The 17,619-nt window shown below is 55.5% G+C and overlaps 8 protein-coding genes across 8 annotated transcripts; 5 read left to right on the plus strand and 3 right to left on the minus strand.

Annotated features, from left to right (window-relative positions):
- Nucleotides 1-455: 455 nt before the first annotated feature.
- Nucleotides 456-935, minus strand: JN550_009652 (uncharacterized protein; the record flags this gene model as incomplete). Its single annotated transcript, XM_049321748.1, has 1 exon — nt 456-935. The coding sequence occupies one exon, from the start codon at nt 933-935 to the stop codon at nt 456-458; it is 480 nt and encodes a 159-aa protein (XP_049168390.1).
- Nucleotides 936-1,363: 428 nt separating this feature from the next.
- JN550_009653 (uncharacterized protein) lies at nt 1,364-3,425 on the minus strand (the record flags this gene model as incomplete). Its single annotated transcript, XM_049321749.1, has 3 exons — nt 1,364-2,752; nt 2,983-3,259; nt 3,409-3,425. The coding sequence occupies 3 exons, from the start codon at nt 3,423-3,425 to the stop codon at nt 1,364-1,366; spliced, it is 1,683 nt and encodes a 560-aa protein (XP_049168391.1).
- A 903-nt stretch (nt 3,426-4,328) lies between these two features.
- On the plus strand, nt 4,329-5,666 carry JN550_009654 (uncharacterized protein; the record flags this gene model as incomplete). Its single annotated transcript, XM_049321750.1, has 1 exon — nt 4,329-5,666. One exon carries the CDS (start codon nt 4,329-4,331, stop codon nt 5,664-5,666), a length of 1,338 nt encoding a protein of 445 aa, XP_049168392.1.
- A 550-nt stretch (nt 5,667-6,216) lies between these two features.
- Nucleotides 6,217-7,386, plus strand: JN550_009655 (uncharacterized protein; the record flags this gene model as incomplete). Its single annotated transcript, XM_049321751.1, has 3 exons — nt 6,217-6,327; nt 6,463-6,634; nt 6,869-7,386. The coding sequence occupies 3 exons, from the start codon at nt 6,217-6,219 to the stop codon at nt 7,384-7,386; spliced, it is 801 nt and encodes a 266-aa protein (XP_049168393.1).
- A 1,064-nt stretch (nt 7,387-8,450) lies between these two features.
- On the plus strand, nt 8,451-10,214 carry JN550_009656 (uncharacterized protein; the record flags this gene model as incomplete). The annotated part of the gene is made up of 3 exons (XM_049321752.1): nt 8,451-9,012; nt 9,176-9,760; nt 9,886-10,214. The coding sequence occupies 3 exons, from the start codon at nt 8,451-8,453 to the stop codon at nt 10,212-10,214; spliced, it is 1,476 nt and encodes a 491-aa protein (XP_049168394.1).
- A 161-nt stretch (nt 10,215-10,375) lies between these two features.
- On the minus strand, nt 10,376-11,440 carry JN550_009657 (uncharacterized protein; the record flags this gene model as incomplete). Its single annotated transcript, XM_049321753.1, has 1 exon — nt 10,376-11,440. One exon carries the CDS (start codon nt 11,438-11,440, stop codon nt 10,376-10,378), a length of 1,065 nt encoding a protein of 354 aa, XP_049168395.1.
- A 957-nt stretch (nt 11,441-12,397) lies between these two features.
- On the plus strand, nt 12,398-15,697 carry JN550_009658 (uncharacterized protein; the record flags this gene model as incomplete). The annotated part of the gene is made up of 7 exons (XM_049321754.1): nt 12,398-12,549; nt 12,612-12,625; nt 12,690-12,733; nt 12,791-13,080; nt 13,139-13,473; nt 13,524-15,472; nt 15,533-15,697. 7 exons carry the CDS (start codon nt 12,398-12,400, stop codon nt 15,695-15,697), a joined length of 2,949 nt encoding a protein of 982 aa, XP_049168396.1.
- An 888-nt stretch (nt 15,698-16,585) lies between these two features.
- JN550_009659 (uncharacterized protein) lies at nt 16,586-17,608 on the plus strand (the record flags this gene model as incomplete). The annotated part of the gene is made up of 1 exon (XM_049321755.1): nt 16,586-17,608. One exon carries the CDS (start codon nt 16,586-16,588, stop codon nt 17,606-17,608), a length of 1,023 nt encoding a protein of 340 aa, XP_049168397.1.
- Between the last annotated feature and the right edge of the window lie 11 nt (nt 17,609-17,619).

Raw genomic sequence — 17,619 nt, forward strand, 5'->3', positions numbered from 1 at the left:
GAGATTTTGAGCAGAGGCTCGGAAGATGGTCGAAGGGGCAAGAAAACTGTATTTCAATGAGGGTGTTAACGCTGCTGGTGGGATGAGGAATTCGGTGGTGGGGCAATGTCTCGGCCAGAATATGATGTCAAGCTCCGCCGTGTGTGTCATTGGCCGCTTGCAGGGGGCCAAGCTCTTGCGGCTCAGAGCATTCCATAGGTCGTTTATAAGTACCTGTATAAAATAAGTCGCGCCTACTCAGCGCCTACCTATACTCACGGATTGCTGGGGCACCACTTAACATAGCGAAGTCAGCCTTGTATGATATGCTTTTCACAAATGCGCGCATATACAGATTAGCTTAGGTTTGATCGAAAGTCTCTCATTCTTTCTCTCCGGGGTGTGTGGAAAGCCGGCACTTATAGGTGCCTCGAAGCTATTGGCAGCCAGATGCCTATGACCGATCCCCATAGCCTTCAGTCGTGTTCGTCATCGTAGAAGCGCCTAAGACCTCTCTGCTGCTGGTGAACTAACCACTGGCCGATTGCCGCCTCCATGCTCATGATCTTGACCGTGAGTTCGCTCTGCGCCTGGGCGATATCGCCCACCCAGGCTTCCAAACGCTGGAGTCGGTTGCGCAGGTCAATCCCGCTGCCGCAGTTAATGCCGACCAACTCCCACATGTGATCCAACTCATTACGAAATATCTCGATATCCCTGCGCAGCAGATCGTGCCGCTCGTACTCGACACCGCGCGTCACAGGTGGGTTTGGGAGAGATGATGGGTCTCCGCTGGATGTGCGGCGGTCATCGACACCACTGCAGGCTTGGGTTGGTCGACGCGCATCAACAGAGGAGGTGAGCGACGGTGTGCTCGAACGCGTATCGAATTCGTAGTCGGAATCCGAGACCGAGGCCAGCGAGACGTGTGTTGTGTAGTGGTTGGGTGCGGACATGTTGAGTTTCTGGGTTTCCTCACCGTGATTGCTTGGTATGAGAGGAGAAGTCAAGTTCAATATCCCCCCCAGGTCGAAGCTTCTTATAGTAGAACATGGGCACTCCGTCACACACTGCCAGCAACAAGAAGGCGAGTATTCACACATATATTCACACGAGCAAGGCAAAACAGCTTTGTGTGGTATTAAGCCCATTTCATTGAAGTAGCTCCTGGCAACTCCTTGGCTACCATAGAAACCACCTGACGCCCCTTTTTCAGTGATCCTCGTAAGCTACCTCATGTGATGTCGTAATACTACATGCTGTACAATATGAACGAATGACTCGTTCGAATAATCCGCTGAGCGCCTTTTCCTGCTCTGAAGATCATGTTAATTGCAGAGTCGTTCTGCCGGTCCAAATAGGATCGGCAACCATCCAAAAGCGACTATTGAGCGGCGGCCTGGCTGTCCCCTCGGGGCCTAAAGCCGCCACGGCCGCCACGTCCGCGACCTCGGCCACGGCCCCGTCCACGGTATCCGGGTCGGTAACCACCATCAACGCTGCCCTGTCCGAATGTCTCCATGTTCTTGCGCTGCTCCTCACCGCGCCATTCGCGACCCCCGGGCCGTTGGCTGCTCTCAGCCCTGTCCTTGGCCTCGCTCGAGATGTTGTCGAAGAACGACCTCGTCTTGTTGTAGGCCGGAGGGGGAGCGCCTTCGGGGGTCGGCTCCTCTACCTCGGGCGTGGCGCCATTTGGTGTCTCTCCAAGAGGTGAGCCAGCGATCGCCTCCTTGACCAACTCCTGCTTGTTGAATTTGGCGTTAGACGCCTCAAAGTTGAAGTCCGCATCCGGAACATCAATCTTGGCGGGACCCGCAGATCGGTTGCCGCGTCCCCGACCGCGACTAGAGCCGCCACGAACGGCGGCATTCACCCTCATCTCATTCACTTTGTTGGTCAGGTTATCCATAGCATTTCCAGTGCCGTTTGCTGCCGGGGCGACACCGCCCGCATTCGCCGCATCGAGCTTGGCCATGGCCACTGCAACCGCCGCCTTGGCTTGTTGGGTTGCGTCGCGAAGCGAAGCCTGGGACATGGGCGCATGTCCGGCTTCTGCAGGCTTCACCGTTGCCGCAGCGGCAGTAACCTGGGGTCCGGCTTGGGTAGCGGAAGGGCCAGCCCTCGGCAGGATCGCACTTGGGAATGGCACGGCAGGAGTGACCCTGTTCTTGGGTCCAGTCGGTATGTTGTTCTTTGGTTGTTGTGCACTCGCAGCTGGGCCGTTCTTGGCGAGGGACTGGGCGGTAGCCTTGACCTGCTCAGCGGAGGGTTTGGACTCGACAGGCGGAGTTGGGGCTGCAGCATTCGTTGGCTGCTTCGGGGGTTGGCCCAGAGATTTGGGTTCCGCAGACAGTTCGGCGTGGGAAGGGGTTCCGCCTGATCGCGGCTTGTCCGCGCCAGGAGCAGCACCGGGACCAGCACCGATGGGAGCGGGTGGCTGCGGCTGCTGATGCTGCTGTGGAGTGCCTCTCATGTTCTGGCCGGGCGCGTTGGGGTGACCATGCGGACCGGGAGGATATCCGTAGGGGTTGAAGGGCCCCGGAGGACCAGGAGGGAAGCCTTGACCAGGAGGGAACCAGCCTGGTGGGGGCGGGTAGGGCATGCCACCGAATCTGGGATCGGGGCCAGGGCCACCGCGTCCTCCCCACGGTCCGCCGGGTCCAGGAGGGTAGAAGTTCGGCGGCTGCTGCTGGAATGGCGAGGCATTGAAGCCGGCAGGAGGGTTGTTGGGGCCTGGGGCGGCACCAGGAGGGCCGACGGGTCGGGAGCGAGACTGGACACGAGCGTGTGCGTTAGCTTGGTGCAAAGCATGCAGGGAGATGCAAGTTGGCAGCAGGAGGCATCAGGTGCTTCGTAGATCAGAAGGAAGGCAACGGAAATATCAACACGGGGTTGTTTGCGCTGTTCAGTAAAGACAAAGGTTTACATCCGATATATTTCGTCATGTAGAAGCACGCCGAGCACACCGAGAGAGCTGGACTGGGTCCGGGGAGGTGGACTTACGCCTACGATAGCGGGATCATCTGGGACGACGGGAGGCTTGTTCTCCTTGGCGGGGGCGGCTTCTTCGATGCGCAGATCCTTCACGTCGCTGCCGCGGAAGACGATGTATTCGTAGACCTGGTCCGAAGGGGGCAGCTCCTCGTCGGGCTTGCCTCGGCGGCCCTCGGTGCCAAAGGACCGCACATTCTCGAGAGATACGGTGGACTCTTCCGAGTTGATCTCGTGCAACACGCCCGAGTACCGGATGTCGCTCTTGGAGATGAGTGATATGCGTGAGCTGGCGAGGCGGGTTAGTCGCTATGCTGCGTGTGCGAGCGGGGGCGGGAGTGGACGAGCGTTGGACGTGGAACCGGACGGGGAGCTCAAGAAGCTCCCATCCAGGCCACGGCCACGGCCACGGTGACAGCTAGATGGAGGAGGGCATACCCAAGGAATTCAGACATGTTGGCTGCGTAGGTGCGCTTGGTGCGCGAGTCCAGCAGCGATGCAGAGCGCCGACGTCACCTCGATCGGGGCGGTGGTGGTGGTGGGGTGGGAAGGGAAGAGAGAGAAGGATGCTGCTGATTGGTATGGATGATGAGGGTGAAGCAGCTCGACGAGGTTTGAGTGGGAATTAGGTTAGGGTGACGAGTAGCCGTGAGTAAACCGTGGAGCGGAGAGGAGGCTGAAATCGAAAAATCGGATGGCCAGAAAAGCGGAGCAACTCGAGCGGCCACTGGGCAGTCTTCAGTTTCGACCTCCAGGGCTGGAGGGGAGCTCCCAGCAGCCCAGTCCAGCCCCAGCCCCAGCGTGCGCGCAGCTTGGCCGACAGCGCCCAAGCTCCCACTGTAAAACTTGGACCTAACTGGACTGGGCAAGACTGGGATAGCAGCAAGCTCGCCGGGAAAAAAGCCTTAACGTTAGCCTTGCCATATGTACTGCACTGTACAGCTTGTTGCATGGGTTGCATGGGTTCGCGGTTCGCAGTTCGCAGAGATCGTCTGAAAAGATGAGTGTCCGAAATCGTCCCAAAAAGTTCCTGGCGCCGCTATCAACTTGCATTGGGAATGCGATAACAGCATCAACATCTTCCTCAACTTCACGTGTATGATCCGTGGACTATCCTTCTTTCTATATACAACACACCTACAACTATCCGCTCTACGGTGTATCTATATCCTCAGACTTTCGGCAGATATTTGCGGCGCCCCTTGTTTCTTGCTGTATCTGCAGTTCACCATTTTTCCATGACCGGCCCTCCACCACCGCCACACTTTTAAGACACAGAAGCGTCTGGCGAGATTGCTCACCTCAGTCGCCCTGCGGCTGCTCTGTCCACCAACTGGCGATAGATCCAGTCGCCTATCATGGCTGACCCGCTGCTGACGTCCCTCTGTGGCATCTGTCACATGAGAGAACCCAAATACAAGTGCCCCAAGTGCGGCGCAAAGACCTGTTCCTTGCCTTGCGTAAAGAAGCACAAGACGTGGTCCTCGTGCAGCGGCGAACGCGATCCTACCGTTTTTATCCCCGCCACCAAGCTGCGCACCGACGCCGGCATCGATCACGATTACAACTTCCTCACCAAGATCGAGCGCAAGGTCGAGCAGGTCGAGAAGGTCTTCACCGAAGAGCGAGGTATCCTCCCACAACGTAACCAAGGGCCTCCGCCAAACAAACGGGCGCGGCTCCAGAACGGCCAGGGCAGAGGCGCGACCACCTTCAAGGATACTTTGCGGCCATGGGCAAGGATGGCTCTTCCTCGGTTGAGGAAGCTCGAGATCAACATGATGTACCAGCCTCAAGGCATGAGTCGCGAGAGAGAAAACAAGACCAGCTACAGCTCGAGAACGAAGAAGATCAATTGGCAGGTCGAATGGCTGATCTTGGACGACCCCAAAGGCGACGAGAACCGTCCTACAAGGTTCCTCGGCAAGACCATGGAGACTACGCCCCTATACATCGGCTTCGCAGAATGCCAAGAGTACCAACGCCGGTATCATCTGAGCCAGGAAGAGAAGGACAAGGAGAAGAAGGAGGTCAAGGCACGGCGGCGCATAGAACAACAGGAGGTCCGCAACTGCCAAAACCAGGACGGTCACCAGGTTGCTCAGCATCCAGGGTCGTCCGAATGGCGCGAAGCCCCCAAGATCGCGCAGCACCCTGCCACCTCTTGCTGGAATAGCGCGGCACCCGAGCGGAAACAGGAGCACAGAGAACATGTCAGCTCCGCGGACAGGGACAAATACAAGTTTTTCTTCGGGGTTGCCAACATTCCATCCAGAGAGGCCCCGAAACTCATCCCTGTTGACCCCACGGAGACCCTAGAGTCTATCCTGGCAGGCGCTGTTGTGGTGGAATTCCCAACTATTTACGCTCTGCCCACTGGCCTGGAGTTACCCGAGGGCTATGCCGTCGAAAAGAGGCGTCAAAAGCAGAGCACCCAACAACCTGACAAGAACCCCAAAAAGCGAAAAGCCCAGGGTCTGGTTGCCCACGAATCTGACGAGGATGGTGAAGTTCGTGAGGACGGTGAGGGGGGAGATGAAGATCAGGATGGTAGTGACGCAGGATTCGAGTTTGACGATAATGGAAAACGTGCCGAATTTTTAGAGGCGGCGGAAGAAGGTAGAATCGACGATGACACCACGAGTAGTTCGGGGTCCGACACAACAGACGGTGACTCGGACATGGAAGTCGATTAGTTGGCATGTCAGCATTTGGTTGGCGTTTGGGCATTGTTTTCCCCAAAAGATACCCCCGGAACCGCGATGAGGGTTCGCAGTGACATAATCAACATTTATGATCTGGTAGTAGTCTTGAGTACATTTCCAAAATATCCTGTGTTGAGCGTAGATTCCGATGAAATTGAAGCAATAATTTGACAAGGGCAGATATTTACAACGAGGGTGTGAAGGGGATGCTTGTGTGCCATATTGCATAGCATGCTATAGAGTATGAGTTCCGAGAATCAAGATTTGACGGTCATTAACAATGTCCCAAAGCCTGTGTTCGTTTACATTGGCCGATTCTGAGATACACTCTTGGCATTCTAACATTTCAACGGTGAGAAAGACTGTGTTCTACATAGTGTGTACACTGTACGAAAGCATTTTGTGGGGCACTTTCTTCATGATGCCGATCAACGCCTTCCGGCCCCGGCCTTGGGGTAGCAGCTTATAATCGAGGTCAGTTTTCAAGACCTGAACGTTCAGTGGACTTTCCAAATTCCCGCAACATACAGATGGCCTCAAGATGAGCGAAGGAACAGAAATGTTGAAGGTCGATCCGTCCAGAGCCGTAGCTCTGGCCTCGCAGCTCGGCAGCGTCAGTGAGCGCATTGCCGCCGTGGCCCAGGGCAGAAGTGTAAGAGCTTCCCTCCACTCACTCATCCGTCCCTAAGCTTCCATTTTCTCCTTTTTTCCCCTTGCATTGTACTGTCGTGCCACTGCCGATAATGTCTACATACCCCGTTCGGAGCATGCTGACGTTGTCCAACAGGTCCGCCTTGTGGCCGTGTCCAAATTGAAGCCGGCCAACGACATCCTGGCCCTGTCACAACCACCCATCTCACAACTGCACTTTGGCGAGAACTATGCCCAGGAGTTAAGCCAGAAAGCAGAGTTGCTGCCGAAGAGCATCCAATGGCATTTCATTGGAGGCTTGCAATCTGGTAAGACATTTTTGTGGTAGTGTTTTATTCATATTTCTTGTTTTGCCGTATTCGGCTTGAGACGGACGATATCATTCCATATGTTACTGAGGAACACTGCGAGATGCACTTGAAAGATGGAAAATTGCCGATCTACTCAAAGACGACCCCTCGTATGGGGAATCATTGTGCAGCCATGCCTCTATCCTTTTCATTTGTCATTGCTCGACCTCGGCTTACAATACCAAATCATAGGCCACTGCAAGAACCTTGCCAAAATCCCCAATCTCTTCTGTGTATCCAGCATCGATACGGCCAAGAAGGCGCAGCTGCTTGATGAGCACCGGGGCAAGCTGATCTCATCGGCATACCCGGCGACACCCGTCCCCAAGCTCAACATCCACGTGCAGGTCAACACGTCGGGCGAGGACTCAAAGTCCGGGTGCGCCCCAGGCGACGAGACCGTGGCCCTCTGCCGCCTGGTCCGCGAGCAGTGCCCCAACCTCCACCTGCTGGGCCTGATGACCATCGGCGCCATCGCCCGCAGCGTGGCCACCACGCCCGAGAACGAGAACGAGGACTTCGTCCGGCTGCGGGAGCAGAGGGACCTGGTCGCCAAGGAGCTCGGCCTCAAGCCCGAGGACCTGGAGTTGAGCATGGGCATGAGCGAGGACTTCGAGGGCGCAATTGCCATGGGAAGCAGTGAGGTCAGGGTCGGCAGCACAATATTTGGTGTCAGAGGGCCCAAGAGCGAGGCAAAGATCACAGTTTAGCCATGCAGAATATCGAAAGAGCCATGTAGCATCGTCTTTGAATCATACTCTTCTATACAAAAAGCACTTTCTACCTGTTGCAAGGCAAATTGGTAGAACCCAACTTCAGAATATCGAGAGATAATGGTGGGTAAGACTGCAGACTTCATCATGCCTAAAATATAGATTTGACCGTCTATAGCTGTCTCAGGGTTAAGGCAGCGAACGCTCTCGATCCAGGAACCAAACGAACTGGCGAATTTATTTGATCTTGCGTAATGCCGCCATACCTTCATGCGTTCCATTGAATCGCTCTGGCAGCTTGCCAAAGGGCGAGGAACTCCGCGAGTAAACACCTTCATCGAAAGGGATTTGCGGCTTCCAGATAATCTAAACATGCCCACTACTTTGGACTGATAAAACACATCATGTAATGGTGAAGCTGTGCAATCCAGATCATCATGATCGAGATTGTGTGTTCTCATGTCGAGTATTCAAGCCTACATTGTCAAAGGACAAGCCAATCGTGAGCGCCGCAATACTGAGTTATTAGCAAACCTGGAAGTTGATAGACCCTTCTATTGAAGCAGCAATCGAGGCAACCCAAGGATCTAGATCATTTGCCCAGTCTACAAATAGGCTAGCACACGCACCATCTCAGTGACTTGAAATAGGACTTCCTCAGCCTTGTCAGTGAGGCTGAGTAGAAAGCTCAGTCTCGTCAGCTCTGGTCTGACTGACCACCAGACCCCTGGCGGGTGCCATTCCAACACAGCCCCATGATTACACCAAATGCAGGCTTGAAACGATAGAGTTTAGCATCGACCGCACCTCTACGTTGCATCAGGGTGAAATACGTACCAATCATATTCTCAACTTGCCTATCGTGCCAATGGCCATGCGCCTCAGCAGGATCAGCATCCGTGCAGGTCCTACAAGAGCCTCGCCCTCTGGGGGTCCCAACTGCCTTTTCATCTCCCTCCACCCGATTTCTCGTCTTTTCAGCCATGTTTCTGTGCTGACTTTCACGTGAGGCTTTGAGCCAATACTAGCAATATTGCCCGCCAGCCGCTCTCGCCAGCGCTATGGACGGCTATAGTAACCTTGAGGTTTACCACAACCAAGATCCTCACAATGCCGTCAATAGATTCCAGCATGGGCCCGAAAGAAACCAAATTGCAGATACGGTACCCTCAAACCAAGAGCAAAAGGCCATGATGCTCAAACCGGATCAGAGTGATCACGCTCAGAAAGAATACATACCAGATCCAACTCGTGCTCCCGAGCCGGTGGCAATCCAGCAATACTATGAAGGAAGTCCGCAAAACCCTGAATCTTTATCAGAGATAAAGGATGACCCGACAGAACAGATGGTCGCGAAGCGGAGAATATGTGGCTTACGGCGGCGCATCTTCTTCATAGTCCTCGCAGTCATTTCCCTAGTCATCATCGGCGTGGTCGCTGGCACGGTAGGTGGCGTGTTGTCCTCACGGCAGAAGCCGTCAACGTCGCCGGATCCCTCACAACCCTCTCCTGATTCCGAACCGGCCGCAGTGGGAAATTTGATGAAGATGTCATCACTAGCTGCGGCTAACTGGACGGACGCCAACGGAGTTGCGCATCGGTGCGTGTTCTTTCAAGATCCGCGTAAGTGCCTACAGCGTTCTGTTTTCCTTCGTCCATTGCGTCTTTGAAGTAGTATGGAAGGTATAAGATGGGGCTAGGAGGCGACCTGACCAAATTTGAGAGCTGTATGCCTCAACCTAACAGGGACCTCGAAAAAGAAGCTGACTTGTTTCCCTTTCTCAAGGCAATGCACTCCTGGCGCGCCGATGGGATGGGCGAAATCAGACCTGGGCCTTGACCAATATAACGGCCGTCATGGCCTACTCGGGACAGGGCCCGCCGGACCCGGCGCCGGGAACGCCGCTGGCGGTCGTGTCGCTCGACCGGCCCAACCCATATAAGGTCCCCGAGGCGATGCACCTATACTTCGTGAACCGGCAGAACGTGATGCGGTCCTTGTTCACAAACGACCCGCTTCAACACCCGGATAGCTGGACCAACGACACGCTTATACGGGCTGTTGTGCAGGTAGGCCCCGGGTCGCAGCTGGCGGCGGCGTGGCAGCGCTGCACGGGCGACTGCAAGGGAAATATGACCCTCGCGTATCAGGTACCCGGAGGGGGCATCAATGTTGTTAACAGTTACAACTGGGCCAGTGGCCAGGAGGCACTCACGGACCGGCAGCAGGTTGCGGCCGGCACGTCGATGGCGCTGCTGCCGCAGTACATGGGCAGCCAAGAGGACATGGGCTTGATCAGCCAAACGGTCGACAGCGGAACGGAAGGCACTGTGAAGATAACACCATACAAGGAGGGATGGACCAAGGATGGTGAGTCCTGCCTTTCGGGTGGAAACCCTGGCGGTCACATACTGGCATCCAGGTGTACGGGGAGATGCTTGGTATAGAGTGAGATAAGACCAGACGCCCCAGTAGCTAACTTGTGTCAACCACAGTAACCGATGCCATGTCCAGCATCCCGCTCCCGGCCAACGAGCAGCGCATTGCCGCTACCAAGTGGGGGGCGTGGTCGAGAAACCTGTGCTACATACAGATGAGCGACGGGACCATGAAAGGAGTCTGGTGGGACGGGGCCTCGAATGCGAGCATGCACCAGTTGCCAAAAATTACATTTGATGGTGGCCCAGCGACGACAAACTTCTCTGCCATTGCATTCACGCTGGACACCATGTTCTACGGTATAACCGGTGACGAGATTCACGAGTATTCGGTCGACAGTTCGAATGCGGCGATATTGCATCACGTGGGAAGAGTATATCCGTAGGGACAGGCCAGCTCAATGCTCTTAGTTCAAATGTGACAATATAAAATGTGACTATATAATCTTCCCAAATCCCTCTTACATGATTCGCCAGTGACCAGGCCGAATAGTGTACAATGCAGAAAAGAGCGTAACAGGCTGCCGAGTTGAAACGAGGTGGTTCGTTATTTGCTCTCTAGCACGTCTTTGAGGTTGATTTCTCCGCTGCCCCTGGGCAATGGTTTCGCCTGGTCCTTGGACTCCTTCCAACCGATCATGTAAATCATCCTGAAGGTCGCAGGGATGGTCCCGTCCTCGTTTCCATGGAGCTCCTTATAGATGGAGTTGGCGGCCAAGAGCACATCGCGCTGTATAGGGCCCATCTCGCGACCCAGGACGGCGTTGTTCTCACCCATTGCTTGCAGATCCTGCATCAGCGCAAATATATCCGGGTAGTCAACGATGATATCGTCGACATCAACACCGACCATCTTGAAGTTTACCCTCTGCAAAAGGCCGCCGACATCGCGGACGTCGGCTAGAGGGCTGACACGGGGCGACATACCGCCACGCCGTTCCTGCTCTGCGAGCTGCAAGGAGGTCCTCAACTCGAACAGCGAGTCGCCGCCCAGCATGGCGCCCATGAAGGCGCAGTCCGGCTTGAGGACGTTATTGATCTGGGCCAGCATGCCAACGAGGTCATTGATCCAATGCAAGCTCAGTGAGCTTAGGACTAGGTCGAAGGAGTTGGCATCGTAGGGGAGCGTTTCCTCGTCGGTCAGGACCTCTCGCGTCATGTTGATCTGCTTATTGAAAGGCATGTCGACATCGCGGTACAGCAGAGTCTCGGAGGATTCGGCGGACGTGAGATGGCCGACGCGGGTCACGAGCGGCTCGACCTCTGGCATGTTGGGGTCGGGGTCTGGGTTCGGGGCGACCAAGGCTCGCGCAATGTTGCACGAGTTGGCGCCGACATCGAGGACCTTGGGGTAGTGGCGCTTGATATCCAGCAGCCGTTCACAGAGGCGGACGGCGACCTCATCTTTCAGATAGTCGGCGGTCCGACTCCCCTCGGTGTCTGATGCCGCACGCTCCTTCTGCAGCCATTTGGTGCGGCGGTTGAAGACCTGGTGGATGGGAGCGCCGGCGGCAGGAGAGGCGTAAGAACGGCGGAGGAAGCATGGAGCTCCAGTGGTCCTCGTGGAAGCCCGTACGAGGACCTTGGACGATCCCCGAATTGCGCCGTACATCCTCCAAGGTCGATTGGTTGGCCGTTCACATTCTGGCTCGAAGGCTTTGGGGTGGACCACCGGGATACAAAGCTCGTCGCCGGAGTCGTGACGTTTTGATAGGTCGGGTCGGAGCTTAAGGCTACCCCTACCTCCCCAGCAAGCTCGAGCCACACTTCTGGTAGTCAAGGTGCCTCCTAAGGAAAAGTTCCAGCAGAGTTGAGCGGCTGGAGGGTGGGGACGCAAGCCACACCTCCCAACTCCCCTGCTCCCCAAGCAACCTGGAAGCAACCAAGGGGCCAAGCAGGCCAAGCTCTCCAGGGCTGTCGTCGCCCACCCCTGCAGCTGCAGATGGGTAAGTGGGCAGGTGGGCAGGTGGGGTGGTGGTGGCAGACACCAGCCACAAATGAACCCGACCGCCCGACTCCCTCTCTCTGTCTCTTCCCTGCCATGGGCGGCCGGCGCCCTAGTGCTAGACCTAGACCTAGACCTGAGCATTTGCAGAAGCCGAGCCGAAAGAGTTGAGACACTCTCCTCCCACGTCTCGACCGTGACCCGTATCGTAGACGGGAGCCATCGTCCGCCATCCCCTCTGGCCCTGCTGCATTCGTAATCCAAGAGAAGAGCTCCGCGCTGCTGCGGCGATCGGTTGGTACCTTGGGCTGACTGAGCACCGTCCACCACCACTGTCACTACCGGCGCTTGGGCAATTTCAGGAGACCCGGACCCATCGACCGTCATCCGCCGCCCGTACCTCGAGCGCCCCCCGAACCTCCCACTGTCCCATGCTCCGGCACCCCCGATCATGTGGGATTGACCGCATCAGTGACCACAGCCGCAACCGAGGCGCGCTTACACCACGAAGCCCAGACATCGTCGCCTGCTCCAGGTCCTCCATCGCACCCTCCGCCGGTGCACCGTGCCGCCTTGCAACCCCCCGCCGGTGACAAATAGGGGGCCCCTACACCAATCGCCACCATGGCCTCCTCAGCGGCCGCCGGCTTCCTCGGCCGCTCGAGTAGCAGCAATGCGAACATGCGCGGTCTGGTCCAGTTCATCGCCGACCTCAGGAACGCGCGAGCACGAGAGTTGGAGGAGAAAAGAATCAACAAGGAGTTGGCAAACATAAGGTAAGAGACGGCCCCCGGCGCATAGAGCCTCATTGTACTGACCGGTTGCGACTCCGCTGCAGACAGAAATTCAAAGGTATATATGCCCAAGACTTCAGGCGGCACCGTTCGGCGTCCAAGACTAACCTGCTTTGTCGTAGATGGCAATCTGAGCGGATACCATAAAAAGAAATATGTCTGCAAGGTATTTACATGTCCCGGAGTTCCCAAGCGCGAGAGGCGCCTCTGACACGCTGCGTAGCTTCTCTACATCTATATCCTAGGCTGGAACGTCGATTTCGGACATCTCGAGGCTGTCAACCTGATTTCAGCGAACAAATACTCCGAAAAGCAAATTGGATACCTGGCAGTAACCCTCTTCCTCCATGAGAAGCACGAACTGCTGCATCTGGTCGTGAACAGCATACGAAAAGATCTTCTCGACCACAATGAGCTGTTCAATTGCCTTGCCCTGCACGCCATCGCAAATGTGGGTGGAAGGGAGATGGGAGAGGCCCTGAGCGGCGATGTGCATAGGCTCCTGATTTCTCCGTGAGTAGACGAAACTCAGCGACATGCCACCCAACCTGGTTTCTAATCGCGCGCATAGGACTTCGAAAGCGTTCGTCAAGAAGAAGTCGGCACTGACGTTACTGCGTCTGTTCCGGAAACACCCAGATATCGTTCAGCCCCAATGGGCAGAGCGGATAATATCGCTGATGGACGACCAGGACCTCGGTGTCGCTGTGTCTGTCACCTCCCTCGTCATGGCTTTGGCCCAGGACAGTCCCGAGGCCTACAGGGGTGCATTGGTCAAGGCGGCATCACGCATGAAGCGTATCTTGATCGATGGCGACTTCTCGTCAGATTACCTCTACTACAAGGTGCCATGCCCTTGGCTACAGGTCAAATTACTTCGCCTTCTACAATACTTTTCCCCTTCCCGTAAGTTTGGGAGTTTCTATATGTAAGACTGGAGGCTGACATCCATCTAGAGGATACTCATGTCCGTGAGATGATCCGCGACTCTCTGCAGAAGATCCTCAACATCGCCATGGAGACGAACAAGAACGTGCAGCAGAACAACGCCCAGAACGCTATCCTATTTGAAGCTATCAACCTCATTATCCACCTCGACACCGAACACGCACTCATGAAACAGATCTCCTCACGCCTTGGCCGCTTCATCACGTCTAGGGAGACGAACGTACGGTACCTTGGTTTGGAGGCCATGACCCATCTTGCGGCTCGGGCCGAGAACCTGGATTCCATCAAACAGCATCAAGATGTTATCCTTGGGTCCCTGAAGGATCGCGATATCAGTGTCCGCAGGAAAGGTCTGGATTTGCTATATAGTATGTGCGATTCGACCAACTCCGGGCCCATTGTCTCCGAGCTCCTGCACTATCTTCAAAACGCCGACTTCGCCATCCGGGAAGAGATGGCTTTGAAGATCGCCATTCTGACGGAGAAGTACGCCACCGACATACAGTGGTACATCAACGTATCGTTGCGCTTGGTGGCGGTAGCGGGTGACCATCTCAGCGATGAAGTATGGCAACGAGTCATTCAAATCGTGACCAACAACGAAGAGTTGCAGGTTTACGCCGCGCAAAACACTCTCCAACATGTCAAGCAGGACCACTGCCACGAGACCCTTGTCAAGATAGGCGCTTACGTCCTTGGAGAGTTCGGGCACTTGATCGCGGAAGAACCGGGATGCAGTCCCGTCGAACAGTTCCTCGCACTCCAGAGCAAGTTACCCGCCTGTTCTTCTAGCACCCGAGCCATGATCCTTTCCTCGTTTGTCAAGTTTGTCAATCTCTTCCCTGAGATCAAGCCTCAGCTACTGCACGTTTTTGAGGTCTACAGTCATACCTTGGATTCAGAACTGCAACAAAGAGCTTGCGAGTACCTGACGTTGGCCAGCCTTCCAACCGATGATTTGCTCCGAACCGTCTGCGACGAGATGCCGGCATTCCCAGAACGACAATCTGCCTTGTTATCGAGACTGCACCAGAAGCACGCTGGCACGAGCGACAAGCGAACGTGGGTCGTTGGTGGGAAAGACGCCAACGCTGATGCAACCGAGCTCAACATGGCCAAGAATCCCGGTCTTAAGCGGACCTTCAGCTCTCATGACACCAACGGCAACGGCACGGCCAATGGCACAAACGGCCACTCAAACACTGATCTTATGGGCTTGGATCTCAACGCTGGTCCCAATGAACCGAAGCAGCTTAAGCCTCCAAACTTGGCCAGTGCTGCTCATCTCTCACCAGGCTGGGAGCCTGGCTACTACAAACTGCTCCTCAAGGCTGACGGCATCCTCTTTGAGGATGGCCAGATCCAAGTCGGCGTTCGATCAGAGTACAGAGGACAAATGGCTTGCCTGATCCTCTATTTCACCAACAAGACCCCAGCCCCCATCACATCTTTCACGACCACACTCGACCTGGACGAGAGTGAGAAGGAGAAGTTGACATGGGACGTAAAAAACATGCCGGACAGTCAGATTGCTACAGCCCAGCAGTCCAGGGAAATCATCATGTTTGAGTGCAAGAAGGTCTTTGACAAGGCACCAACAATCAGAATCAGCTACCTGGCTGGTGCCCTACAAGCACTTACATTGAAGTTGCCCCTTATGGCGCACAAGTTTATGGATCCCGCAGAACTTGCCGCCGATGACTTCTTCAAGAGATGGAAGCAAATCGGTGGAGCCCCCCGCGAGGCGCAGCAAATCTTTGGTGTTCGTGCGGGCAAGGATGGCAACCGAGAGATCACAGAGACCTTCGTCCGTAAGACCGTGTCTGGATTCAGATGGGGTATCCTGGATGGTGTCGACCCCAACCAGAAGAACCTTGTCGGTGCTAGCGTGTTACATACTGCTGAGGGGGGCAAATTTGGGTGCTTATTGCGGTTGGAGCCGAACTATGCCTCACAGGTAAGCCTTCGATTTACAGAGTGTACTATACCAATGGGCCCCGCTAACATGCTGCGATAGATGATCAGACTCACCATCCGTGCAACGGACGAGAGTGTGCCGCCAACCTTGCTGAAGCTGATGGAGGACAGGCTGGCACTTGGCATATCGAAGCTACCGATCTTAAACGAACCGCCTACGAGGGCAGAGATTACAGACGCATTCAGCAATGTTATGGTGAAATAAGATACCTTGAGATGTGGATGGGGACGCTGATCTTTCTTACGTCCCGATGGAGGGGAAAAGTATATATTCTTCGGTCGAGATGCGTCCAGGTTGTGATCCAGGGTCATGGAATCGAGAGCGGTCAGGGGCGTTCAAACGGTCCTCATCGGTAGCATAGTAGGATTAAGAGAGCTCGAGGCAGTTTTGTCATTCGAATACAAACACAGTATCAATGCAGACGTCACGCCAGGCTCCTGCTACAAATGTACAATGGCACGGTGAATGCCAACTTCAGACAAGAGAAGTGAGCTTGAGGAGTACTGCCGTGAGGAGGTCGTTGAGTAACTACCGTTCGAACCAGCCGGTTATTCTACAGCTCGACATTTCACTCATACCTATCTCAAGCATCCAAGCAGGCAGCGGAAGTTCTTCGATGCTCCCCTCAATTAGGATATACGAGCTGATCGACAAACGACCAAACAATGTACCGTATCTTCATCTTCCCCCCGCCGCAACAATCAACAGGAAGGAACGTTTCGGACACCGGCTCGCCTTAGGCTCATCAACTCTTATTTTCTGCCTGATGTTTTTTCTCCCTTTTCCCTCTGGCTCTTCACCCATTTTCCAGCCACTCTGGGATCCATCCACTCTTGCGTCGTTGACCTCCGTGTCCCCCTGTAACCAGTAAACGCCCACTGTTGGTGTTTTCTCTGGCAACGCGTTTGTTCTTTGACTTCGTTTACTTCCCCCACCACTCGACTATTCTGAATCGTCGACCTTCTTTCACATTATCTCGTTCCCATCAACGATTTTCATCACACGATCATTATCATCATCATCATCATCATCATCTCGTCCATATCGGAACCATCCCATCAGTCACACAGCCCAACTCCGAACATCGTGAAGATGAGGAACCCCATCAGCGTCCTGCGCGAGCAGTACGAGCTTGCGCAGTTCAAGCTCGCGCACTCTCGACACCCCCGTGCCTGGGGCTGGCTCTTGGCCATCGTCGCCATTGCCGTGCTCGGCGTGATTGGTATGCTTCCTACCCAGCTTGCCCCGTTGTATGCTCGTGCAGTCTTGAACACTGGCGGCGATGGCATGAAGGGACTGACTGGCTTCATGGTATCCGACCCAGCCATCGTCTATGCCATCGTCGTCGAGACCAACCACCAGGGTATCCCGCCCATCGATCACGACAACGGTACCTCTGCTCTCCACGATGCCCAACGCCGCTTGCCGCTGATGTCCGTCGACATCAACGCCACGAATCTCATGTCCAGCCCCGTCCTCGTTGTCGAAGATAACACCCCTGGCTCTTCCACATTGGTGCTCACCAATCAGCTCCGCCAATCCGATGCGACAACTGCACCCACGGCGGCTTGCCAGACCCAGCCCTCGGGCATAGTCAACCTTGCCAAGAACATCGACTGTAGTGTCAACGAACACAGACTGGCCAACACAACCACTGCACGTGTAGCCGCTCGCGAGGCCCAGGTCCAGACCTCGAACTGCCACTGTTCAGTCAAGAGCCCCTACCCAGAAGCCTGGCGAAACTTCCAGCTGTGGCTTGCCGCATGGAAGGAGCTCTATGTCCGACTGGGCAACGTCACGGTCCTCTGGCGAGTCCAGCTCGCGAACTGGCTCAACCCGAAGGTCGGCGACGACTTTGTGCGCAGGCTGGCCAAGGGCTGCGAGAAGTGCGAGCTCGTGCGCGACCTGCGGCACCACAACGAGCAGCTGCGCGCCGGCCTGCAGAAGGCGACGGACCTCGCGGCCATGCAGAAGGAGCTCCTGTACGCCCAGAAGCACCTCATCCAGCAGCAGCGCCGCCAGCTCTACGACGCCGACCGCTTCAACGTGCGCTGGGCCCTGCAGGCCAAGCGACTCCTGCGCCAGTCGCCATGCGGTACTTACTACCTCGAGTAAGCGATGTTACG

Source organism: Neoarthrinium moseri (genome assembly GCF_022829205.1).
Source record: "Neoarthrinium moseri strain CBS 164.80 chromosome Unknown scaffold45_Wmoseri_CBS_16480, whole genome shotgun sequence".
In the NCBI taxonomy this organism is placed as follows: Eukaryota; Fungi; Ascomycota; class Sordariomycetes; order Amphisphaeriales; family Apiosporaceae; genus Neoarthrinium; species Neoarthrinium moseri.